This window comes from Syngnathus scovelli, chromosome 9 (assembly GCF_024217435.2).
Source record: "Syngnathus scovelli strain Florida chromosome 9, RoL_Ssco_1.2, whole genome shotgun sequence".
Taxonomy (NCBI): domain Eukaryota; kingdom Metazoa; phylum Chordata; class Actinopteri; order Syngnathiformes; family Syngnathidae; genus Syngnathus; species Syngnathus scovelli.
Window position 1 is genome coordinate 12603036 of NC_090855.1, and position 26433 is coordinate 12629468.

Below are 26433 nucleotides of genomic sequence, written 5' to 3' on the forward strand. Positions count from 1 at the left end.
AGTCATTTACATTCAAAGTTTTCAATTAGCTGCCACTCACCCTAGCTACAAAGCGTGAAATCGATGGCGGGACTTTGAAATCGAGCAGCTATGTCATGCGCTGCTATCTGTGCCAAAGATGAGAATTCCACCTCGGAATCATTATGGATGCTGTCCCCGTCTGCGTTTGTCAAACAAAAATGCTCAGTGGAATAAAAACAGCAGGTCAGCCACAGCACGTGAATTCAAATTGCAGGTGAACACAAGGTATGCGTGGCGCTGGAGATAAAATCTAAGTTGGCTGAACTCTGTTTTTGATTAAAGCAGCAAAGGTCGGCATACTCGCGTCGCCGTTGCCACCTAATTACACGGAGCTATGTTACTATATTATTCTGTTGTATACTTTTCCATTGCACTGCATTCCACTGCTGCGTCTGGAAATAATGTTGGTCTCAATTTTCCACCAGTTTGCTTAGTGTGAAATGGTGTTCTGTGAAAAATGCTTGCAACCTCACATTCTGGCGTGGACAAAATAGAGAGCTGAACAAAGATAGACCGTATTTGTAGTCAATTAAAAAACAAAAAACTTCTCTGTCCATTTAAGTTGGTCAATTTGCACACGGCACACTAATGTGCCGCCGCGCAGTGGCTGCTAATTGCTGCTTTGAAGGATTGCATGGATTTCATTTGTCTTCTTCAGTGCACAGCCTGCGAGTGAGAATCACAAAGTGGCATTTTCTCCGAATCTCTCCCGGAAACCGGCAGCTGCCGCCCGTCCTCCCCACATCCGCGCCCCAGCTCCGTCTTCCCGCCTCCTCCGGCTGCGTGCGCCGCAGATAGACGGCATCGTTAAATCGCCGTAAATGGCGCCATCGGCCTTCCGGCGTCTCATTTCATGGCCGCGGTGGCCTCGCTCACGGCCGTCAAGCTCAAACGAGGAGCAAGACTTAAAGCTCGCCGTCCTCCAAGGCCATTCGCCTTCCATGTCGTTGTGTTCTATTAATCCTAATTGCGCTCGAGTTACACACACAAAATGAATCCCCGAGATTACCGTTATATTCATAAGGCTTCTTTTAATCCGCCAGCTGTTTGCTTGATTTTTGTTTTTTTGGAACAAGCATCCTTCGCTCCATATCCAGCAACTTGTTCTACATGGTAGAAAATGGGATTACACCAGCCAATTTCCATATATAGAAGTCATTTCCTGATGGTGAAAATGATGAGTTCCTATATAGATTTGCATATCTATAAAAGAGCAAAATTGCTTTTTTGTTGTTGTTTTTTTTGACATTGTTAGACAATATCTATCTCACCAGCCGCAAAAGGACGAATGAGAGCCGGTGCATAATGAATCAATTAATTTTCGCAGCCCCTCGAATTGGATCTCATTAGATGGGTATACGCACCCTTCAGGGATGCACGAGTGCTAATTAAAAGTGTAATGGCGGTCAGATTTATTAATTACATGTGCACGTGATTGTAAAAAGGTCGATCATGTATGAAGAATATTTATTGCATGAAATGTTTTTAAATTAGAAACTAACAATTCAGAAAATGGCTGCAAGTAATTTGATGAAAGTAAATAATATTTATTCCATAAAATCTCTTTACAATTTTAAAACTAGCAATTTAATTAAAAAAATACCCAAGTTATACTGTGTGATATATATAAAACCACAATTGAAATGTTTTTTAAAGCTTTATTCATTTTGGCAATATTCGATACAATGTTTCAATCAAATTGTGAAAGTGCATACGAATCATTTTCATTGTGTATGTTTTCCACACAGTTGACGTTTTATGATTTCTGATGTCTTACCTCATCTGCCAGTCTGTCGATCACTATCTCAAAGACGAGGGCACTTGGAGGCGATCCCTGATTCATTCCCACCTCCGTGCCCTATTCTAACATAGTTCTGTGCCAAAACGCGCTGTTGCTCGCAAATCCTCCGTTCCGTCTCGAGTCGAGCCACCACGACATAACCACATCAACTTGATTCCAATAACTCTGCACAACGTTCTTAAAAATGGACGCCGCCACTCCTTGGGCATCTTCTCACCCAAGCGCTTTTCGATTTCTCATCGGCATCAGTTGCTCTCGAAATGAATGTATTGAAGCCGCTAATGATCAATACAAGGTTAGTCCAAGCCCAAATTGATTCCATTTCCAGCGACCCAAACAGCTGGCGGTCATACATTACACATCAGTCAGCTGTCGGAACAAACTAATGGCAGCTGTTGGAATTTGGCACAATATGTACACTTAGCTCGGGGGCACAGTTGCCTCCAAATCATGTTTTATTCAATCACAAGCACCGCATTGTTTTGCCACCTCCAACAACAACATTTTGAGGACTGTTGACTTGTTTTGCTGAAGGCAGCATCCCGACGTTCGAGAAACAGTGCCGAGCGCTCCCGCTAAGTGACGCCTCCCGGACAATGAGCTAACCTTTAAAAGTCCTGAGTCAGGCCACTCGTGTGTCAAAGCAAGGAAATTGGATTAATCCAGGTGTTGTTGTGGTTCGGACTCACTGCTACGATGAAAATATGTAAGCTTCTCTAAACAAAAGTATTGTGTTGGTTGAAATCTCAATATTTCCTAAACCGTGATATTTTTGAGAGTGGTGGGAGGGGGACGACTCTGCCTTCTCGTCGCGTGAGCAGCCCGTCGTGTTTCCATCAAATACTTGACTCTAAAACGGTGATTTTATTGTCAGTGGTTGTCATTTGACAGCCTCAGTATTTTCTTTTGACGTTTCCCGAGGAAATTGCTCCTTTGTCGCAGACGACACAAAAAGTACCTTCATTGGGATAAAGCGCGTCGACGACGCGTTCTGCTTGTTCGCCTTTGTGATCCATCAACTTTCTGTCTCTCACCTATCAAATTCCATGCCACCTTTGGAAGAATGGTGGACTCCTTGGAAAGAATAGCCAAAGTCCATGATGGTGGAATTTACCTCCCTGAGTCGTTTGGTGGCCTCTGGCTGATCTCAGACACAATGCAATGTGGCGAGCAGAAGCGGCTGATGCATTATTCGCTGTCACCTAGGTACTGTGGGAACTGTGTCACGTCGTTGCACCCCCACCTTTGCCATTCCACTCTGTCAATTTGGGGCAGGCCCGCGGGGGGGAAGGGGGGGCGAGGCTGAATATATGAGCTGTTTTCGATGAGAGGCTTTTCATGTGCTGCCTGTCTCATGGGTCTTTTGCATTGTGTTCGGGTAGTGCGCGTGCGTGCACGAGGGTCAATAATGGCTGATGACAGGCTGACGTAAGCGAAAGCAACCTCAAGAAGAAGCAGCAGCAGGCCGGCGCCACTGTCACATCGTCTTCGAGTCACACGCGCAACCTTTATTGATGTTTTTGTTGTTGTTGCGGTTAGCCACGCTACGCTGGGAGGCTACAACAAGCGTGTGTGTGTGCCCAGGAGCGTGTGTGTGTGTGTGTGTGCGCGCGTGTGTGTGTGTGTGTGTGTGTGTGCGCGCGTGTGTGCGTGTGTGCGTGTGTGCGTGTGTGTGTGTGTGTGTGTGCGTGTGTTTGTGTGTGTGAGAGAGTGTGTGCGTGCGTGTGTGTGTGTGTGTGTGTGTGTGTGTGTGTGTAGAAAGTGATACATCTTCCTGTTAGCTCGATAGTCTGCGGCCAGTCTTGACTCTGCAGGGATCCCCCGGCAAGGAATCGCTGCATGATGCAAAAATAGCCACTTTTTTTTTTCTTTCATTAAAAACTCGTGTGGGCAATGTTCTCACAGAAAACAAACAAAATAACTGCTGTTGGGAAAAAAACATTCTCAATGACAAAATGAAATACTTTTCAAAACAAAAATTAACTGAAACTATATCTTACATTTGTATGATTAACTAAAATGGTCTGTAATAGTCGCGAAAACTAAAAATAATATTACATATGCCTCAAAAGCTAAAACTAATATGAAAACTAAATTAAAACAAAGCATCTTTGAAAACGTCAAAACAAATTCAAACTAATCAATTTGAATAAACACAAGTCAAGCTAAGTGGAATGAAAAGTCCCAAACTCTAGCAATCCCGAATAACGAGTTTATCCAGGGCTAGCAAAGTTAGCATGTGGGACTTTTGGGGGGATGTAGAAGGGATTTATTATATTTTCATTAATTCCTCAGAAAAATATTGCTTTTGATTTCATCTCGTTTAGTTTCAGTCCAGACTTTCTGGATTGGATTTACCTCCAGGTTCCAAAGTATTTCATTAAATTTTTTAAACAATTTAAGTGTGAAAATCCACTAATAGGTTAGAGTATTTTTCAGATAAACACACAAGTGTAGAAAAACACTTTCCTTTAACAAATTGTGTTTATATGTTGCTATGACTTTGCCGCATTTGTGTTTGGGAGCCAATAAACGGCTAATTATCGAGAACGCTGCTCATGTCCTTTGTGGTTTCGCGACTTTATCTTACAGCGTTTTTATGCTTGTCGTCTTTTATCCCCCTGCGATTCCAACATCATCATTTCTCTTCTGCCGTCAGGGCTTTCCCTGCAGACAAAAAGATGACTTTTGAGGTGTCTGTGATCTTAGAATCCCATCGCAACTTAGGCAGTCTCTGCCTCATCATCGCAAGCTCAGAGGCCATCTCAGTTTCTGTTGTCGCAGGTAGAAAGTAGCGCCTGACTTTATTTTGGACAAGACACTGGTCGTGAGGGTAAATGCACACGCTTTTTGTCAAAATATCCTAAGGGGTAAGAATTATGGCATGCTTTTTGTCACAAAATGCGCCTCCTGGCTGCAGGCCGGTTGGACAAGCCTGAGGCAAGTGAGGAGTTTCCGGGTTAACGGAAGTCAGTGAGAGATTGGCTAAGGCAGCGTTATGGTATCTAATCAGAGCCAGTGTTTTTCACGACGCACTTTCATCACTAGAGGCACAAACACAAGAGGTGACTCAGGACTGCTGAAAAGTCATCATTGTCAAGGTAGCGATATCAACATGTATTTCAAATTCATAGAGGTTAAAGGCAACAACGTGCATGTATTGTGTTTTTTTTTTTTTTTAACTGTAACACTTTCCCCGAGCTACTTATATTCAGTAATACAATTAATAACTCTATTTTTTGAACAAGTAGTGAGTTCCGAACACTGTAAATTAAGGGTTAATAGTAATTTGTGATAAAGCCTACATTTTACGTTTGTTAGCATTCTGTTTAGGTTAGTTTTCCTTGGGTAAATATTGACCTGTATTTAGCTAGCGGAATGTTCATATCTGAAGCTAGTTTCATAGACAACCATTTGGCATTTGCTCGTGCAACTATATTTTGTGACAACTTTTTTTTTGAGTCAACTGAAAGTATGCCAAACATTGAATTTGGGGCAGTTACCAAGGAGCTAATCGTTCCTCCTTCCTTGAAAGACAGATTGTCATTTTTTGACATTTATTACATTAATATGCTTCATTATTTATTAAATATATCCTTGCATTATTTTGATATTTACATTAATGACATAATTTACCAGTCAATTTACGCTCCTACCCTCACCTATGGTCACGAGCTATGGGTTGTGACCGAAAGAACAAGATCCCGGATAAAAGCGGCTGAAATGAGTTTCCTCCGCAGGATCTCCAGGCTCTCCCTTAGAGATAGGGTGAGAAGCTCGGTCATCCGGGAGAGACTCGGAGTAGAGTCGCTGCTCCTCCACGTTGAGAGGAGCCAGATGAGGTGGCTCAGGCATCTCATCAGGATGCCTCCTGGACGCCTCCCTGGGGAGGTGTTTCGGGCATGTCCCACTGGTAGGAGACCTCGTGGACGACCTAGGACTCGCTGGAGAGACTATGTCTCTCAGCTGGCCTGGGAATGTCTTGGGATCCCCGGGATGAGCTGGATGAAGTGGCTGGGGAGGGGGAAGTCTGGGAGTCCCTCCTGAAGCTGCTGCCCCCGCGACCCGACCTCGGATAAGCGGAAGAAGATGGACGGATGGATGGACATTAATGACATTTATCATGTAAAGGCTTTTTATTTAATTTCGTGGAGGGATGTTTTGTATAAGCTTTATGTGGTATATCAAGTTCGATGGCAATTGCATTTACAGGGGCTCTTTTAAAATGTTTTGGCGCATATATTATTCTAATAAGATTATTACTTTTTTTTTTCGAGGAGGGGGGGCACTTGGAAGTAGTCTCGCCCAAGATGTAATTCAGTGAAGAACCGCCACTGCCTACGAGTATGTTGCAACTTATTTGCTGGTCAAATGTGTTTCGTCCACGCTGGCAGACATTTTTTTTTCTGTTAAATGTTCATGTGAAAAACGCCTTGGCTCTGGAAATGTTGGGAAGCCCAAGGTGACCCCCACCGCCCCCCATCCCCACCCCCCTGCCCGGCCAGAATTGCCTTGAGTCATGGCACTGTTTTTGCAGAGCTGTGCGGATTGTTTCGACAATGCCGTATGTGAAACTTTTTATGAGCCTAAAGGAGAAACTTTGCTCTTTTTTTTTTTTTTTTTTCTACGAGCTTGTTTTTGTGGGTGTGTTTATGGTGGCTTTAATAGTTAAGTGCTGCTTCCCCAGCCTGTCTTGGCTGACAATGACAGCAGGGGGCAATTTTTTTTTCTTAACAATCTTGCACATTGTCCTCCAAGGTGTCAAATTTCATCAATAATGGGAGACAATGACGACAAAGATGAAAGATTTTTATTTGTCTCGTCTGTAGCTTGTCAAACGCCAGTGACGTTGTCCCTCCATCCTTCTTCCCCTTGGTTTTTTATGTCCATCCTTCCTTCCATACTATCTATTTCCTTGCTTCCCACCAGCCGCCATTCACTCATTTCCTACTTCCAGGCTTCGTAAGTCTTTGCTCCTTTGCTTCCTTCCTTGCTTCCTTTCTGATCTTGCCTCTTTATTTCCTCTGAACCATCATCTACGTCATCCACCTCGTCGTTCCTACTGCTCCTCTTATTCCTCCAATTCTTCATTCCATTCTAAGTTCCTCCACTTTCCACTCGTCTCCCTTTATCCTGCCATCCTCTTCATCATCCCCTCAAAGCCATCATCACGTGTTGAGGGAAGACACAGCGAAGCGTGTTTGTCACCGTGGGCGGTGCACGCACGCACGCACGCACGCACACACACACACACACGTACGCAAATGTATAATCACTCAAGTTCTTAACATGGTGACTCAAGTGGCGCCTTTCAGCCTGCAGGCTGGGACACTGAAACGAGACTGGTGCAATGTAGTAATCTTACATTTGCGAGTGCGTGTGTGCGCGTACATCACGCAGTACTTTGAACAAGGTCGCATTTTCATGGCAGCCGCGATGCATCTGCATACTTCAAGTGCAGGATGTCCTCGTGTCACGTGCATGTGGGCACATCAACAACTTGTAAGACGGGAGCAGACAACCGGTGAGCCCTCTTTGTCTTGAAACTAGAACCATTTTTCCTCTACTGCAGTGGGAACCCAAATACTTGCAACTCGGCACTATTAAGTCCTAAAAATTGCAAGACTCGAGTCCTTGTCGCTGAGTATCATTGATGGAAAAAAATGTGGCCCCCTCCAGCATTGAAGTTGCCTGTTCTCGAAGGGATCGCAAACACGCATAGGTGGCCGAACTTGGCTTTGAACATAAAACATTGCAGTCGAGAGTTGATAAGCAACTTGAAGACAGCAAACGTCGCGCTTGGTAAGATCAGAACAAGAAATCGTGTCCTGTGGCTTTTTGATGCCCGAGTGAAGCGAGGCGGGTGGAAGTCACATAATTGCCTCGTGTGGGAGAAGAGAGGAAGGAAGACAAAAGCGGAATAGAAAAGCGGGATGTGACAAACAGATGAGAAGCGGCGCGATGACACCGAGGAGGAGGGGGCGGCTGCTGATGGGAGCCGGCTGATCTATTGACCAAGAAAGACAGTGGTGGAGGGGAGTGGGGCTTGTGAAGCAATGAGGCGAGAAAGCACCGCACACGAGGGAGGGATGAAGATGGTGGAAGCATCACAGCTGATGCACAAGAGACAAACGACAAGAATTGGTAGGATTTCCTGCCACCCTACAAAGTCGGGAGATTGTGACAAAAGCACTTTGACAGGTGCTGCTGCTCTTCACACTTTGGCTGGCTGAATAGTTTACCAACGTGAGGAAGAGAAGATATGCTGCAAATCAACAACCCAAAAATCCCATTGAGACTCAAATGGCAAATTGCGAGTCCACCATCTTAATTAAACTGTTTTTGGTCCAATCTAAGCTTTTATGTTTATTGACTAACTCGTAGTAGCTGTCACGCCCGTGCCACAGCACGCTCGGCCTGCACTTCGCTCGGCCACACCCCTTTCGTTACCGTAATGTCTGTCACCTGCTTCCTCTTGTTACCCTGTGTATTTAAGCCCTGCCCGTGTGTTACTCCCGGTCGGTGTCCACTGTTGTGTCCGTTCCTGTTCGTGCCCAGTGTTCCTGTTCTTGTCATCTGGTTTTCCCTCGGTCTGTCTGAAGGCTCACGGTCAGAATTTTAACCTTGTCCAAGGGGACTTCATGTCGGTCAGTCTGTCTGTTTTGCTGGCCGTGAGTCTTCCTCCCGTCTGTGTCGTCGGTTCCCCACCTGCCTCCCTTCCAACTCCTTTTCCTGGTTCAAGCTGCATTTGGTCGCCCTGGCTCAACTCATTCCTGACAGAAGACACCGACCATCACAGCGACCAGCGCTTGGACCAACTGTTGGCGGCTCCCGCAACTGCTGCATGGTCGCCAAGGAGATGAGTTCAAGCGACGCAAGATGCACGGTTGCCCCCCCCCCCCCCCCCAAAACAGATCCGACGGCGCGGATGTTGCGGCCGCCACTTGTTCCGGCGGTGCGGATCCAGCGGCTGTTACCGTCGGCCTTCAACGGTGCATGACGCACGGCCGCCCCCCGACCCAGTCCCGACGGCGCGGATGCTGCGGCCGCCACCAGTTCCGGCGGCGCAGATCCAGCGGCCATCACCCAGTCGGCTTCGACGGCGCATGACGCACGGCCGCCCCCCGATCCAGTCCCGACGGCGCGGATGCTGCGGCCGCCACCAGTTCCGGCGGCGTGGATCCAGCGGCCGTCACCCAGTCGGCCTTCGGCGGTGTGTGACGTGCGGCCACCTCCCCATTTCCTCCCGGCCCTTGTTGGACAGTCTTGGATTTTTTCTTTTTTGGGACATCGGGAGCCGTCCCTTGTGGGGGGGGGGGTACTGTCACGCCCGTGCCACAGCACGCTCGGCCTGCACTTCGCTCGGCCACACCCGTTTTGTTACCGTAATGTCTGTCTCCTGCTTCCTCTTGTTACCCTGTGTATTTAAGCCCTGCCCGTGTGTTTCTCCCTGTCGGTGTCTACTGTTGTGTCCATTCCTGTTCGTGCCCAGTGTTCCTGTTCTTGTCATCTGGTTTTCCCTCGGTCTGTCTGAAGGCTCACGGTCAGAATTTTAACCTTGTCCAAGGGGACTTCATGTCGGTCAGTCTGTCTGTTTTGCTGGCCGTGAGTCTCCCTCCCGTCTGTGTCGTCGGTTCCCCACCTGCCTCCCTTCCAACTCCTTTTCCCTGCAATAAATCCTGGTTCAAGCTGCATTTGGTCGCCCTGGCTCAACTCATTCCTGACAGTAGCATCACTTTACCAGCTTTAGCAACTTTAACATCTGCTCTGCTCTCTTCTCGCAACACATTTTTGTGCTTTGGCTTCTCTGACTCTTAAATACACTTTTATAATTCCGCTATAACTCTCTTGACATATGCCCCCCCCCCCCCCCCCCACACACACACACACACACACTTGTATAATCCTCGTGGGTGCTCTTTCTCGCCCCTGCCTCCAACAAAATGTCAGCAGACCTAATTTCCCTTCCGTTGTAGCCGTATCGCTCGCCGTCAGGTGGATTAGAGACACGGACGAACGCTATTTGTGGAAATACTGTATCGTTTTTCTTTACTTGTTGCCACGCACAAGTTTTACACCGTAGCGTTGTTTTCAACAACTTTTTCACTTATGACAGAACATTTATCACAGAGAAGGGAAAAAAATCAAGGCCTTGATTCACAGGCGGTGCACTGAGTTTCGTCATTATCTCATTGTGCCCCGAGAGTTCCCAGGTGGAGTGTTTTCATATCGTGCACCGCGCCGCATGCTTTTACTCGACTTAGTGTCAAGCACCTGACAGCTTACCGCGTGGTAACGAAACACTCCGGCGAGACGTAATCCCCCTCCAAACATGCCGAATTACAAGTGCTATCTAAACTATCATCACAGGCGTGTTTTCTTTTGCCACACGAAGAACAATGCTAAGAGAAAACTCGCCTGCTTGCAAGATGATGTGACTCAACTGCGCCCCCTGGAAAAAAAATGTGGCCCATAGTTTCAGTGGTGAATTAAATAAACAAGTTTTGGGGCCCGGACCAATCGAGTCGGACGCCCGGCCTGGCAGAATCAGAGCGTGGGGATCCAGCGAGTGAGCGGAAGTGGCTCACTGCAATCAAAAGCGCTGTTCTGCCCTCTCAAATTGGTTTCCACGATAACTTTTGACGCTATCGGCCGCCGTTTTATTGGTGAGCTCCCCTTCCACCTGTTGATTATTCTAATGAAGACAGTGAGAGTCCCAGCAGGGCACTAAGTGCACCAGCGGTACTTTCAAACAGGCCTAATCAGGCTCTGTGAGGGGGGGGGGGGGTGTTAGGGTATTAGGGGGATTTTCAAGCCTTGTGCTGCAGCGCCACATGTACAAATCCATCCTCTTTTAATTTTAGTCTTGAAATGAGAGCTTCTGCTGAGCCTTGCTAATGATAGTTATTACACTGATGTTCCTGCAGGGGGCCCTCCCACTGACGGAAACACACACATGCACACACACGCACACAACCACAAATGTCTCCTAAACTGACATGTGCTATTTTGAAAGTATCCCACGGAGAAAAGTGGAAGTGAAAAACAAGGCGCTCGCACACACTGTCACACACTAACACGACGGGTGCCCGGATTAGCATCCGTCGCTGAGCAACCGCCCGACAGCCGACTCAGCCAGTCAGGTGAACTGTGATCAAACCAGACACCTTATGTCTCATGACGTTCCGTTACTCAAGTGATGTGGCAAGTTGCTCGTCATAGAAATAAACGCAACGACTCGACATAATCCACAGTTTGAAAAAAGTGTGTAGCGTCGTCGCCATGCAAAGGAGCACTAAGATTCGTTTGCTCCTAAGCAGCGGTGACAGCAGCTCTTGCTAAGTAAACAGCCTGCGGGCAGACTCAGCCAGAGGTACTGTCAGCAAAAAAAAGAAGAAGGGGGGGGGGGGGCGTAGAGGGGGAAAGGTCATGGTGGATAAAAACAGATCCATGTCAGGGTCACTCTGTTGCTACCTTGAACACACCATCTGCTACCCCGTACTGATGAATGCCGACGTGTGTGCGTATTACATGCTGTGTGCGTGTGTGTGTATGTGTTTGTGTGTGTGTGCGTCTGTTCGTTTTCTGGCGTCACAGGCAGAGCAGGATAAGAGCGTCCTTCCTCTCTTCTCACGCTCCCTTGAGGAAAGCAAAGCGTCTGACGGGAGTAGATGCTCACTCCACAACAAATCAGACTGGCTTTTGTCTTTGATTGCTTCTAATACGCTTCCTTTGTCTCTTGAAGATATAATTGAGCATCAAAGTATTGGCCCGCTGCAAAGCAGAAACTCCAATGTCAAACATCAGTCGGACAAGTCAAACAATTTTAGACCTTTTCATGCAAATATTACGTATATGACATTGCCATTCTAACTTATTTGAAGTAACACTTGCCTGGTAAAAACTATCGTATCAATCTATATCTCCTATATTCAAATTTGATTTTCAAGGCCCCTCGACAGGGAAAACATCCATGACCACAAATTCAAAATTCAATCAAGCAACACGTCTTAGTTAAGTGACGGAAAACTTGGAACTTGGCGCACAGCGTTAATTTCACACTAGTGTGCATGCATTTAATTAGAACAGCTTCAGAGATCCGTCATTGTGTTCACTGGACCTCAAAATAGGAGAAATATGGCAACTACATGAGGGTACTTGGGGATAAAAGTTATGAAAAACAAAATCTTGAAATCCTCTTGATAATGGCAACTAATATGAGCGCCAACAAGGACCGACTGCTACCTAACGTAGTTTGGCAACACAGTGTCTTGATAGTCGGCAGAGATTTTTGCAACGTAGCAACAGCTAACAAACCATGTCGAGTGCTGTGGCAGTTATGAAAGCGTCGTATAATTAAAGCTGAGTTGACATTTTTTCTCTAACCTTTTAAACACAACCGCTACATCGGCCAGTGTTTATGAATTACAATCATTTGCATCCATGTTTGAATACAAAGCATCACTATTAAATAGTCTCAACCCGTTTGCGCCTCATTTATTCATCCAAAACTCATCCGAAGATTTCTGCAATTAAAACGTTGATGCTGATGCCGGCATGCGTTGCTCCCGATGAGGAAGAGAGAGAGAGAGAAAGAGAGAGAGAGAGAGAGAGAGAGAGAGAGAAAGAGAGAGATTTAGCTTCTAACAGACGATACCTTTGAGTTTGTTGACATCTTCGACATTATAGACAAAGCAGGAAAGTCACCGCGGCGCTAACAGCCTAATAAAGCACTCATAAAGAGCTCATAAAGCTCTTCATCCACAGCTAGCGTACCTGCATCATGTTTAATATGCAGCCGGAGTCGGCGAGGAAGCGAGGATGCTCGGCGAGCCAAAAGAATGGCAAAGAGTTTGCCAGATAGCGGGCGCGCCCAAGCAAATCAAAGGAAAACGAAGGCATTTGCATATTCAGATCAGCCTTTCCACTCAGCCCGTCTAATTATTTCATCTCCGTTTTTCACGCGCTGTACAATGCGAAGCAGCGGGCCGTGAGGAAAGTTTTCCCGTCCTTGCCGTTATCGCTCTCTCACGCTCTGCTCTGCGTGACCCCCTCCCTGCCGCGGCCGCTCTGCATTATCCGGGTCATTACCATAGCGCTTTTTTCTTCTTTTTTTCTGTCCACTTGTTCGCATAGTTCGCCTTCCTTCCTGTGGCCTCATACAGAGCCAGCAGAGTAGTTGGACCTGGTTTGATTCTGCTTGCTGCCAAGTGATGGAAACGCGTCACGCCTTCCAGGTTTTGCGCCACATCTATTTCAGACTTTCAGCACGTCCACATTTCCCTGCGACGCTCGTTCGTTTATGGCGTCCCCTGGCCTTGCTGCCAGCTGGGCTTTTTTCTCCCGCACATCTTTTTTCCCAGGTCTCGATGTGTGCTGTGGCATAAAAGCTTGTTATGAGCTTCAGGTGTTAATTGGCTGTGAGGCAGCGTGTTAATATTCTCCTTGCAAAGCCCGCAAGCAGCAGCGGCGGCAAACTGATGAGTGTGGGGTTTCGCTCCACAGGAGAAGAGCGAGCGAGAGAAACAAAAGTGTAAAGGCCCCGTGTAAGGTCACAGCTGGCGAGGAGCAGATTAGGGGGAGAATAAAAAGAGGAAGAGACGGACAGGTCTGGAGGGGAAGAAAGAAAAATGTGATTAAAAAAAGCAAATAAATAAAAGATGTCTGCTGAGGCTCTTGGTGAGAGAGGAGATGATATCAGGCCAGAGCAAAGTGACCACTTTTGTTGAACGTTTGTGTGTTGGCAAGGTGGAGAGGTTCAATTGTTCTGCTTTCCCATGACATGATCCACAACGGAAAAGTGCTTCATCTTATTAATTCTTGGCACATCCAAAACATTCATGCACAAGGTGGTGTGTTTTTGTTTTTTTTTACTGGGAGGATTAAAGGAAGAAAAAGTGTACAGAATGATGCGGAAACGTTCCACTGCTTTTGTTTTTCTTCCCATTTCCAAAAGCAGACGTTGCACTTTGACCAAAACTCTCGGCCTGTTTACTTCTGACGCAGGATATTTGAGGGTTTTCAAAGTTGAAGGCGAAACAAATAGGATGCTTAGCAAATTTCTTAGGCCAGACGATCATCGTCAAGAGATCTCCCGGCGCTGCAAACTGCTTTAATGTGGATTCTTCCAAATTCAGCGCGCTCTACTTTTTACCCTTTTGAACGTTAATGAGGCCCAGTGGTTCTCAAAGTTTTACATCAAGTAGCAGCTAAAGTAATACCACCATTATGACCACCATTAAAATACAGCAGTGAATTGTTAATCAAAAATGAGATTTTGAGTCTTAAAATTTGATTGGAAGCCATTTTTATAGTGTGCCCACTTTTCACACAGCACAGAAAGAAAAGAATGTGTAAAGGAAAACTTAGATTGAAATTTAGGGAACTTCAAAGTTAAACACAAATATTTTTTGTGGGCGGGGGAACTTGAGATCTGTTGAGACAACTCCCTTTCCAATAATCAGCAAACATTGAGCAGATCGTTGAAAAACTGTTGATTGACACTCACAGTTAGAGTTAACTGCCAAAGTAAGCATTAAAAAAAGAGTTACATTACATGTTGCATTTTTCGAAAGCAAAGTATGTTGACTTACTAACAGCCACCACTAGCTTAATGCTAACACTTAATGGAAAATCCCACTGATAAGCTAATGGTTAGCAGTAATGATTGTGTTTGTACAACAACTCTGTAACTGATACTTAAACACAATCAGTGAAGCAAGCTATGTAGACAGATAATGTAAAACTACTTACAGGCAAATTTTATTGGAAAAGGGAAAGATATTTTCCTATAAGAGTGTTTGGAGTTAGCATCGTGACACAACAAAATAAATTCTTATCTCAAGGCACACCTGTATTGAAAAAAAAAAAAAAACAACAACATCAGCAGTCCTGGAAAGGTAGCATGGTAGTTGAGGAAATAAGTGTCGCTCTCAGCACGCGTTAGAACGGCGTGTGGAATGACAGCGCCCGCCGCAAAAGCGGTTAGAATCATGTAGCACCGTTCGCTTTCATCCGGTGGAGAAGCCAAGATGTCGTCTGTCACCTCCTGAGAGCTGTCATGTAATGTATAAAATATGGCGCTAGCTAACTCAAGCTGTGTAGACTTTTAGCTTTCTTCCACGGCGAGTGTGTTTAAGTGCGTAGCCCGCCCGCCCGTGGCTTTCCTCATTTGAGCAAACACAGAGACCTGTGGCGGCCTTTTACACCCATTTATATTGTTCACACAGATCAGTGGCCACCACCGCGCACGCGCATACTAGCTCAGCAGGGCTAATAAATACGTCTTTTCCTCAAGGTGGGGCGACCGCTCATAAATTGCCCAGCGGGAACATGCACGGAGGCCCTCCACCAAACACGACGGGCAATCTGTCGAAGTGCTTTGCTTTCAAAGAGGACAAACTCACGTATGCTGTTTTTTTTTTTCACTGACTGCAAGCTGTATTTCTAGGAGAACTTCCAGCATTCCCTCAAGTACATTCTGTGAGTAAAATTCTTTACTGGCAACCAAGTTTGATCATTTTGAGAAATTTGCCATGAAAAAAAGGATGTGTGAGGACCTTCTTCAGTCATTTAAACATCTCCAAAGTTCTTGCTTTTTTTTCCCCACGTTGGCACAGAAAAAGACGATCACGCTGAATTAGTCGCGCGGATAAATCAAAGGGTGGATCCGGCTCGTGTTGGCTTCTGGTGGCACAGAGACAGAAAAACAGTGATGGATTTTCTGCATGAAGGCGTGTGCGTTTATCAAGGGTCTTGCTTGCTACTCCTAAATGAATGAAGCCAACACGAGGCAATCTTTTCAAGTGTGATAATAAGCTTGGGGTGATCAAATCTTTCAAACTTCGCCTCGTGTCACGATAGCGTGTTGAATGCTAAGTTGTGCCCGCCTTCATGCCAGCCTTGGGAGGAATGAGCTAAAATTGGCGCCCAACCCCCCCATGGCCGCCCCTTTTCCATAATTGTCACGTTTGATGTATGATGGGACGGGTCTAATAATAGGAAGCCCACAATGGCTATCGTCAATTCTTCACGCCTTTACTTCCGCTCCGCAGAACCCGAGCAAAGCCGGTGCCAAGCCCGTCGAGCTCCAAAGAGAGAATTTAATCTCCTGCCTTATTGTAGACACACAAAAGAAGGTGAATCAGAGCTGGATGAAGACCAGGATAATCACTCGTTCGCTCAAGTTTAAATTCTAATATCCGGCCCGGGGAAGAAGGAAGCGGAAAAAAAAAAAAAAAAAGACGGTGAAGTTTAAATCTGCCGAAGCGTCCGCCCGAATGTAGCCAAACATATCGATCAACGTGACCGGGAATGAGCCAGCGCCGCTGAGGAGCTGCGACTTTTCTAATTAGTGAGTTCACAGCAAATCCGCTCGGATTAGCCCGGCTCCGGGGTGGCGATTAACAGCGAGTCGGCCGCAAATCCCCCAAAATGAGCGAGAGATGGTGGACGCGCATCTGCCGAGAAGGCAGAGCCTCCGCTCCGAATGTTGACCAAAATGTCTCCTTGCTTAAGTGTGGCTTAATGGGAGGATGAGGCGCTTCTCGGGAGAGTTGAGCAGGATTTTGTGCAAAAAGATATTGTCAGTAGCACAAAGGCCACACTAACTTATTATTATTAAATATAAGACGTCAAAGTTGGTGTGCTGCACTTTGTAATAAAAATAAAAATTACATTTGTTAAATATTAGGGATCTTGAATGCCACTTTTTCCAGTCCGATAGTCATACAAGCACTCACAGATACCGAGTGCCGATACCGCTAGTATTTTGTATAAATGCATTTTCATTTAACACAACGACAAAGAACAAAGTTAATCATGTGTCAAACCTCCGTGATATAGCTCCAACTACTGCAGAGGAGGACTCCTGTCAGATTCTTTTTGCCTCAAGTAGCTGTGGCTGCTATCGGTAGCCTCCACAATACCGATACCTTAAAATGGGGCTGATCTTGGCTTGCATTACAAGAATAAATACAAATAAATTGTAATTATTAATTTACTCAGAGGAAATAATATCAGTATATTGTGAAAAAAAAGTGTGTGGGGTGGGGGCATCACTCGAGCACATCAGTTGTAAAGCATGCTAATACTCCGATGCCGCAGAGACGTCCTTGGGGAGAATTCTTTGATTTATCTAAACCTTGCCGCAACACATGGCCTCCCTCACACTTTGCCAGCTAATAAACCCTCAAGAAGCCACGCATGCTCACGCACTCGTACGTCCTCCGGGAAGGGAAAAGGATTCCAAGAAGCGCCTACAGGACAAAAAGAAATTTAATCTTGGATAAGCCCCCCCAACAGCACCAGCGCCCCCTAGATAGAATCTCTACATTAGCGATCTGCCTCTGGTTCACAGCTATCCCGTCATACTTGCACACACACACACACACACACACACACACACACACACACACACACACACACACACACACACACACACGCACGCACACACTTTGGCCACATTCCCTTAGCATCTTTCCCTCTTTTTCTTAGCTCGTTCCCCTTGACTCATCCTTAGCTAGCATCATCGTCCATCTGTCCCGGCGGCGGCCCGCACTGTAAACATCTCTTGTCTTTTCCTGCTTCCCTCATTGGAGTGCTTTGATGGCATCGCTCTTAAACGCCGGTGCCTCCTCGATCGGCATTCTGGAGCAGGCAGGGATCCTCGTAAGACTGCCGGAGTGCTTCATATTTTGCGCACGCAGCCGACATAAGCCCCTCAAGTGCTTTGGCAACACTTATCCCAGCGTGGCAACATGGAGCCCATTAAAAGTTGGATTTGAACGAAGGGACGCAGGCAAGAAAGTAAGAGCAATTAAGGTGAGAGGCCACTGGGATTGGCGACAAAATTTGCCATTGCTTTGCAACATCCACTGACACCAAAAATAAATAAAATAAAGGTGGCTAACATATGTCACATATGTTGCCTGATTTGCTGTAAAACTCAAGTATTCGTGTATATCACAAAAGTCTTTTGCGTCCTCTGGGTGCCTAATAAAGTTAAAATGAGTTGAGGAGCTTCATTTGGACAAAAGTAGTCATTTGTCACCATCTTGGTGTCCAATAAAGTTTTTGTCGATGCTGGCCGCTTCACGTTGCGCCGTCTCTCTGCCACCCTTGTTTTTAAGATCCCAGTCAACAGTACACACAAATCGTGCAGGTATTTCTATTGCCTACTTGCTCTCCCTTGCAATTAATAGCAGCCGCGGCGCTTTATTAAAAGCTGGCAGATAAAAACGTTTGACTTTATTGGACTTAATCGTGGCGCACATGGACGTGTTTGTTCCTCATGCACCCGCCAATCGGTCCACAGTGAGAGGCAGCGTTGTAACTGTTGTCGTTGTCTTTTAACGGGACAATGAAAGTCACCAGCCTGGCCTGCCTAGCTGGCTGGCGTCCATTGCTGGCTTTGTTCTGCCCGCTTTTGTTGTCGATTGCTGTAATGATTGGGGGGGTACACAGTTTGTACTGTCGATGATATCTAACTTCTCATTGTACTCATTTGATTATTGTTATTCATCCCATGTTTGGGTTCACTTACCAGTCTGGTTTTTGTTTTGTTATTATTTCAGTCCTCTGCATGGCTAGTGGCCAATGACTGACAGTCAACTATGCATCAATCTGAAAAAAAAAGTCTGTTTTTTGTTGTTATTATTTCAGTCCTCTGCATGGCTAGTGGCCAATGACTGCTAGCACATTACTGACTCAAAATATCTTAAAAAATAGTTATTTACAGGGGGTCCTCGGTGTACGACGGCCTCGAGTTATGTTATTTCGTGTTTACAACACACGGCTCATTTTTTAGATTATTCATATTATTTTTCTGTATTTCATCTCATATGTTTAAAGCCGAGCGGCTCGGTGGAGCACTGGTTAGCACGTCCGCCTCACAGTTTGGAGGGTGCGGGTTCAATTCCACTTCCGGCCCTCCCTGTGTGGAGTTTGTATGTTCTCCCTGTGCCTGTGTGGGTTTCCTCCGGGAACTCCATTTTCCTCCCACTTCCCAAAGACATGCATGGAAGGCTGATTGAGCATTCCAAATTGCTCGTAGGTGTGAATGCAGATGGTTGTCTGTCTCGGTGTGCCCTGGGATTGGCTGGCAACCTGTTCAGGGTGTCACCTGCCTACTGCCCAATGACTGCTGGGATAGGCTCCAGCACGCCTGAGACCTCCATGGGGACAAGCGGTTCAGAAGATAGATGGATGGATATTTAAATCCTTTTTTCTGAGCGGTTTTGCATCGTTAGCGTCGTAAAGCCGTTGGAAGATTTGTAACGCGTGCCGAAAGGATACACCACAAGAAAGGATGTGGACCGAGGAAGACGGCGTTATTGTTTGCCTTTCATTATGGCTCCCAAGTGAAAGTCAGACTCTTCTGATCACAGGGTATCAAAGAAAAGGAAGGCCATCACCATGGAAGCGAAATTAGACATTGTAAAGCGATATAAAAAGGGAGGAACATCGACAAACATGACTGTAGGGGTCTCTAAGTCATTTACAACTATGATAGGTGTCTGTGGACTGTAACTCCCACGATGAAGAGGGTCTCACTATAATGCTGAACTTTGAGTTTTGGAGACAGCCCACCACACAAATGAGGCGGTTTGTTGTCAGCTGCGGACGGCGCGCATCCCAACAGAAAGAGGCACTGTTGACGCCTCTGTGGGCAAAAAGAATGAAAGGGCCAAACAGTGGCCGATTGGCGCCCAGCTTCAGTCAACACTGGACACTCGGTCGGACGCGCACACACGGCGCCACTGTTTGCCGACCTGAAAGACGAGCATTGTCGCATGGTCGCAAACACACACCGGCGACACTTCGACCTTCACAACACAGTATGCAAAATATGCAGATGCCGAGCCCACGTTGGCACGTGGATTCGAGGCCGGCCGGGGTTATATAAACAAGTCGCCAGGCAGATAACGGCCAGATGGATACGATGAGCTGCGACGTCAGGAATTTCGCCGTGTTTGGATATTAACGGGCCAAAAGTACAGCCAAGACGCCATTCGCCGCATGGACCAGCGGATAGGAAGCAAGATCGTCTCGACTATTTGAAGGGATCCGTTTAAAGTTTTGCTTTTCTTGTGACTCAGCATTTTACAAGTGAGATCGACCATTTTGCAGGTTGTGGCCAGTTTGAGCTTGTGGTATTTGCGGCCGTCATCCGTCTGAGGTTTATTCCACCTGCTGTTTTACAAGACAAACTCGGAACAGTCTGCTCCAGAGATTTCTGCTCTTCCGCTCCAAATCAGATTTGCTTTAACCTTGCACTTTCCGCAAATGAGCCGCGGTGAGACGCCGTGTTTCAAGAGACGTTAACGCCTCAAAGCAACGGCGAGACCCTTGCAAACCTCGATTGGAAAAACGGGGCTTGCAGCCCAGATTCTTCCGGCCTCCGCCAGAATGTTGCACACTGCCATCTCAGCACAGGCTGGACTGCCGTTTCAAGTCAAGAGTTGCGTTTGATGGCATAACAAAAAGCAAAACACACAACAAAATTCAGTTGGCGCAGCTGTGTCGCTTTGACATTGTTTGGACGCGTACTAAGTAATCGTCGAAGTGCCTCGCTCACCTCCTGGTGAGCTACTTTACGTGAGCGCGGCAGTGCTGCTGAGCGTAAATTCGTAAATTTGTTGCTTTTTTTGTGCGTCGACTTGTTAGTCTACAGCAGAGCGGGCAGGCTCACAGAGGAGCCATTGATTCCAAAGTGCGCATCAAATCACAATGAGGCCCGCTCGGAGCTCTGTCTTCTGCCGCCGCCGCCTGGCCCCCCTCTCGCTGGCCCTGGTCCTGGTCCCGCTCCTTCTGGGCTTAGCTCGTAAGTTTCACACACACACACATGCGTCCCTATTCGGATAGACGAGCGCTATCGATTCTGCAGGGGGTCATTATGCGGCAAACGGGCCGGTGGAAGCGGCCACGTAATGCTGGCACGTACGTCTTCGATCCGTATTAAGGCCTGGCTCGTACTGGAGCGGCCAATGTGTAATTACCACCGGCGCCGGCCGAACTTTTATTTGCTTGGCTATGAATGTTGCTCTGCAGCAGGTATTGATAAAGTTCATCAATTTTATTTATTTTTTTCCAGACAAGTAGTTGCTATCATTCCAATTACATTTTGGTGGCGTGGGAAAACTTTTGTGCTGAAGTCCTGTGCTTAATCTTTTTTTCTTTCTTTTTTAAACCAACAGACACCAATTAGAATACATTCATAGCACGCAAATGCAACACAGGCCCGGTCAAAACCAAGATGAAACCCGGGCGCGCTCGGCTGTTAGGCGGTTTGTGCTAATCACCCGTCGACTGGGCTGAGCGTTTCATTTTGTTGCCGCTGATTAAATTTTACACCCTATTAGCTATTATACCCCTTGGTCACAGATGTTCACTTATTGATTTGGTAGGTAACCAAGTGTCAAAGCCCTCACCTGGGGCATCAGTAAAGACAGCAATTCAAAACCCAAATTTCCCGCAAGAGATCATTATTATTTATGTCCTACAGATATTCTCTCATTGTTGGTTTAGCTCAATGCTAACAAACCATAGTGCGGTGCTATAATCCCGAAAGCAAGAGACTGGAGCACAAACAGCACAAAACATAACAAGAAAATCTTTACTGAGGCCTACCTGCTTTTATTTTTTGTGACCTTTATAGTTTGCTAGTGTGATGTGAGCAAATGCAATCAACAGAAGGACATTGTCTGGCATTGTATAAATGGAGCCACGGCAGGCGTCGGCCGCTACGTGCGTGCCGAAGCTCGTTCGTTGGCAAAAATGCCAGCTTTGTGTTTGCCCTTCAAACGTGAACAGAACTTGATTTGTGCAATGGCATTCGGGGAATGCGACTAAACAATGTTAGTGCTGTAATACCATTGATGTCAAGTGGGTCCAAAGTCCACACATTCATCCATTGACCGCTGATCATCCGGTCCGGAATTTCGGGGTGAGTTGGAATCAGTCCCAAGCGGAAGGCTCTGGGCTGGACTGAATGTCAGTCACACGTGTGGGCGAGTTCCAGGAAAGGAAGTTGGAGAGAACCCACGCAAGAACTGACCCAATGCAGCTTCAAATTTGGGGAGGGCTGGTGCGATTTAGGAGGGCGACTAAAAGAAAATGCTTTTAGTCACGCGTGAGCAGAAACAATTTGATGCTGATTCAGCTGATTTGCTTTGCTGTCTTGCTGGAGTCTGAGAGTTTAGAGAGGTTGTGCTTGTCGCAGATTAAGATGGGGGGGCGAGAGGAGAGCTCCGCTACGAGGCCAACGCAGAGCATGAAGATGAAAGCGGGATGGGCTGGGAAAAAAGAAGGCAGAAATACACTCGTTTTGTTCCGTCCTCTTGTCCCGCTCGCTCCTCAGTGCTCCTTCCTTCCGCTCTCCCGGCTCGCTGTGCGAGCGCGGCGATTATGCCACAGACTTGAGCTGCAGAACAAATCACGTTTAGCGTGAGCACAAGGCTGGCAGGCAGGCAATGATGCCCACTTGGTCCCTCACTTGCACCAGAAATGAACCAGCTAGGGAGAGGAAGGTGCAAAATAAAATGTGGGACGCATAGGAAGGCATCTCTGCTTTTGCAATATGAATTGTTGTTGATTCTTTGTGCTTGTCAATTTTGGACCCAGGTTTACCTAATTCTACTTCCAAGCTCGCTGTCCCAATACGTTTGACCACAACATGTTTTTAGAGGCTTTTAATGGAGGAAATTCTGCGCTAAAAGTGCAGTTTTCGTCGGTGGGTTGGGTGGCGCTGAGGTGAGCCGAGAGTACGACAAAAGAATGAAAAATGTGTTAAGGGTGATGTTTTATTTATAGAGGGGACCCCCCCCCCCCCACACACACACACACACACACACTTTCCGACACCTTTCTTTGCTCTGCATTTGATTGGCAGAGTCTCCCCAAAGGAAGGAAAATGAGATGTGCGATGGCATAATAATTTTCGATGGGATATGCGGCTGTGCCGTGCTGGCTGCATGAAAAAGAAGATCCAAACTGTCATTAACCTGGAGCAAGCCTTCATTTTTGCGCTCCTGCCACTAAAGTGTTGGCGTGGCTCACTTCGCTGACTCAAGGGATGACAGGAAAATTGGCCCTTTGGATGGAACCCTCCCCCCTACATGGGTCTGACCAGGCTCTGCTATTGTTTGAAATTAAAAGCGGTAATAACACAAAGGGGCGCGCATTGTCGTCCCCTCTGCATCGATTCTCTTGTAAATCCTCGGCCCGCCCGCCGAGGCGACACGAGCTCCTGGCCGGCCTCCAGTGGAAAGATAATGAGAGATAATGAATAGAAAGGTAGCGCCGGTGGTGGGGGAGTGGGATGCACTCCCCCTCCCTTCCTGAAGGGTTCATTTGGGACGCTCTGACGCAGCACATCTCTTATGTTGACGCACTCTCAAGGAGGGAACCAGGCGAGGCGGTCACTCAGCTGGCTAACTCAGGAAACGGCTTCTAAAATGTACTGACACTGAGCGGGCCAGCTGCCCACCGCCCAAATCCCCCCCAGGCCGCTTCCACATCTCAGCATCCCTCCATCATCCTGCCGCATCATCATTGTGTAAGCCACTTCTACAAGTCCACTATTGGCTGAAAAACACATGTCCTTGTTTTTGTGCTCAGGCTTTTATTAAATGGGGCTTAATATCACTTTGGCGCCATCTGGTGGCAGCTTAGGGCGAATAGCAATGTTGAAATGATTTAAAGCGCTTCATTTGGAGAGGCCATCGCCCTGTCAGGTGGAAAAGTAGTGCTTTGACACCTTGTCTCATCTGGTTTGCTTCCCACACAGTGGCCGATGTTTCAACTGATGGTTGTATCGTGATACGACTCGTATCATTACTCGCGCGTCGTATGAGTTAGCCCAGTATTTTGTCCGAGTCGGAGAGCTGACATTTTGCCAGGTTCCTGGATCGCCCTAGTTATTTCTTCCCTCCTGTGCTTTGGAAAATCACATGCATTTGATTTTGCCCCGCCAATAGATTTGACTGCACAGCCTGAAGGAATGAGCTTGTTAACATGCAGAGGCTCCAATAAGGAAATAAAAATAACATTATACAAGCCGCTGTACTAGATGCTGCTGTATGCAATATCCTGCAGCATCGGCTCCAGAGATAGCCGTGCACAAATACTACCGATATAAATAACACATCTTGAGCAGACTTTTATAGATACATAGAGATATTCGCTAACTATAAGCTAGCCAATCAGTTTGGTGGACCATTTTGTTTTGACTTGTGAGCAAATACTTGAGATACGAGTTATTCGATTTGAAAGCCAAATATTTAATATTTCATCGTTGTTGAGTTGAATCTGTTTTGCAATGAACCATTTTGAATCTATTTGTCGTCTTCCATCCCTGCTTTGCTTAATTTGTCAGTGTGTGAAGAATAATAGCTGCATTTATCCCTCAGTGTGCTGCTGATTAAAAATTGTTTTGCCTTGGCTGAGGTTCTATTGAGTGACGTGCACTGGTTATTACCCGCAGGAAAGAACTTTGTGTTTGTATTGCCGCTGTCAAGAAAGCCTTTTTTTTGGCGGCATTTCAGACAGGGTGAAATACCGCCCCCACTGGGCCGGAGGGAGAACCATATTGACGTTCTGCTTTTGGCTTGTGCAGTATTTTGTAAGAGGGGCGCATTTCATGGGAGGTCAGATTAATAGCCGGTGTCGTATGGGCCGCTTCCCTCCATCTTTCCTTCTCCTTCTTCTTCTTCTCTTTGCTGGCGCTCCATCTATCGCTGCGCCTGATCACAAACTCATGATGTTTGATTTGGAAGCGCCGCTTGTTAAACTAAAGTGCTGTGCCAGCTGCTTTTAGCCACGCCGGCGCGAGGCATGTCACTTATATATTACCCGCCGCCAGCCTCCGATGCCACCAGCTGCATTATTGTACCCCCATCCGTCGCTTTCTATGAGCGTCTGATTGCGTTTCCTGCTCGGAGCCCATACATAGCCCCGCCTCCGCGCCGCACCTGTATTTGTGTGAAACGTCCCCTCTTCATTCATGCAATTCCCTATATTCGGTCACCTTGTCATCTTTGTCTGATAGGCGAGTTTAAGAAATATTTGTATGCGTGAACAATTTGATTTGTGGTGTTGTGTTTCTCCTCTTGAAATAAACGAAGCCTCTTTGATTGTTTCGCAAACCCTCTTAAGTGCCAATTAGAACCATTTATTTCCCTGTGTTTGATAAAAAATATATATTAAAAAATATTAGATGGCTATCTTTTTGTATCTTGAAACTGATATACGGCATCTAGTTTTGCTCATGAGAGCGGAAAAGGAATGGTGGCAGTCTGCTCTCCATTTTTTCATGAAATGCTATTTCATTTTTACATCACACAAGCTTTCACCGCGCTTGCAAATCACAAGCGGGCGTGATCATTCTCTGGTCCTTGTTCAAATGCTAAAGAAAATTGTTGACGTTTGGAAATGTCAGCGGAATGCAGACCACTCACAAACTTTCCTCTGATGAAAAGCATGTATCCATTTTTTCTTTATCTAGGCGCGCACAAATCATTTTCAAACCGTAATTAACCAGTGCTGCTGCTAGAAACAGCTGGCATCGTATCGTTAAACAGTTGTCACACGGCGACTGGCGTTTTTCTTTCGCAGCGAAGTCACGACGAACTGTAATGGACATTAAAACAGTATTGAAGAATAACCGTTCCATATCATATTTTTAACCTCACATGCTTATTTCCGCTCATACTTAGGTCTGTATAATGAAGCGCTTGAAAGCCTATAAAGGCGGTGAGCGATTTTATTTGTGAAAGGCTCCATTGAAATAGAAGCGAGTGGAGTGAACTTATTCTTGCTCTTGTCTGTCTTCTCTTCTAGCATGTTGCCAGGCGGTGCAGGCAGAGAACGTCACGGTCCTGGAGGGCGGGACAGCCCAGATTTCCTGCCGCCTGCAGAACTACGACGGATCCATTGTGGTCATCCAGAATCCGCGTCGGCAGACGCTCTTCTTCAACGGCACGCGGGGTGCGTCTTTGTTGTGCTCTGTCAGGTCACGCTCCGAGTGGTTGCGTCACATCGAGTTGCACTCGAGGAAACTGCATTGGAAAAATAAATCGCAGCACAATTTCTTTTTCACTTTTTTAGCAGTTGAAACAAATAGCATGTCTGCGCTCGAGTGCATGCACATCTCGATACAAATGGCTTCACTTCTTCCCTCATTACAAAGATAAGCAACGAGTTAATTGAGGTGACTGTTTTATTTCGCAGCCAGCCAAACGATGCGAGTGCTTTTCAAAGGACGGCGGCTGCGCCGTTAACCCGCGATGATGAGTTGAGGAAGCGCCGCGGCTCTTTATTAGAACGCGGCCTTGCTGTTATGCTCAAATTGTTATGTGACCGCTGTTGGATTCCGTCAAGAGCCCGGGGCTCGGTAAACAGCGCTTTTCCCCTTTAATCACTTCTTCTCAGCAAGCTAATGTCGCCTCTGAGCCATGCCGACGTGGGTAAAATGATGATGCAAGCTCAAGGCCCGCAGTGCCTCTCGCGTTACCCGCCGTTTGCATTAAATGTCATTTGGTATATTGTTTCTATTAAAATCATCTTTCATCCCCAAATTGACCAGATTTGTATCACCATTTGCGTTTGTCATT

General features: G+C 46.5%; 1 protein-coding gene across 6 annotated transcripts in view; it reads left to right on the forward strand.

Annotated features, from left to right (window-relative positions):
* The first annotated feature begins 19737 nt into the window (after positions 1-19737).
* cadm4 (cell adhesion molecule 4) overlaps positions 19738-26433 on the forward strand; it is a 30358-nt gene continuing 23662 nt past the window's right edge. For 4 of the 6 annotated variants that reach the window (XM_049731695.1, XM_049731693.1, XM_049731698.1 and 1 more), the window contains exons 1-2: positions 19937-20645; positions 25661-25807. In XM_049731695.1, the coding sequence (XP_049587652.1) occupies positions 20552-20645; positions 25661-25807 (241 nt within the window). In that variant the 5' untranslated portion in view covers positions 19937-20551. The other 2 variants (XM_049731694.1, XM_049731699.2) reach the window with 2 other exon arrangements.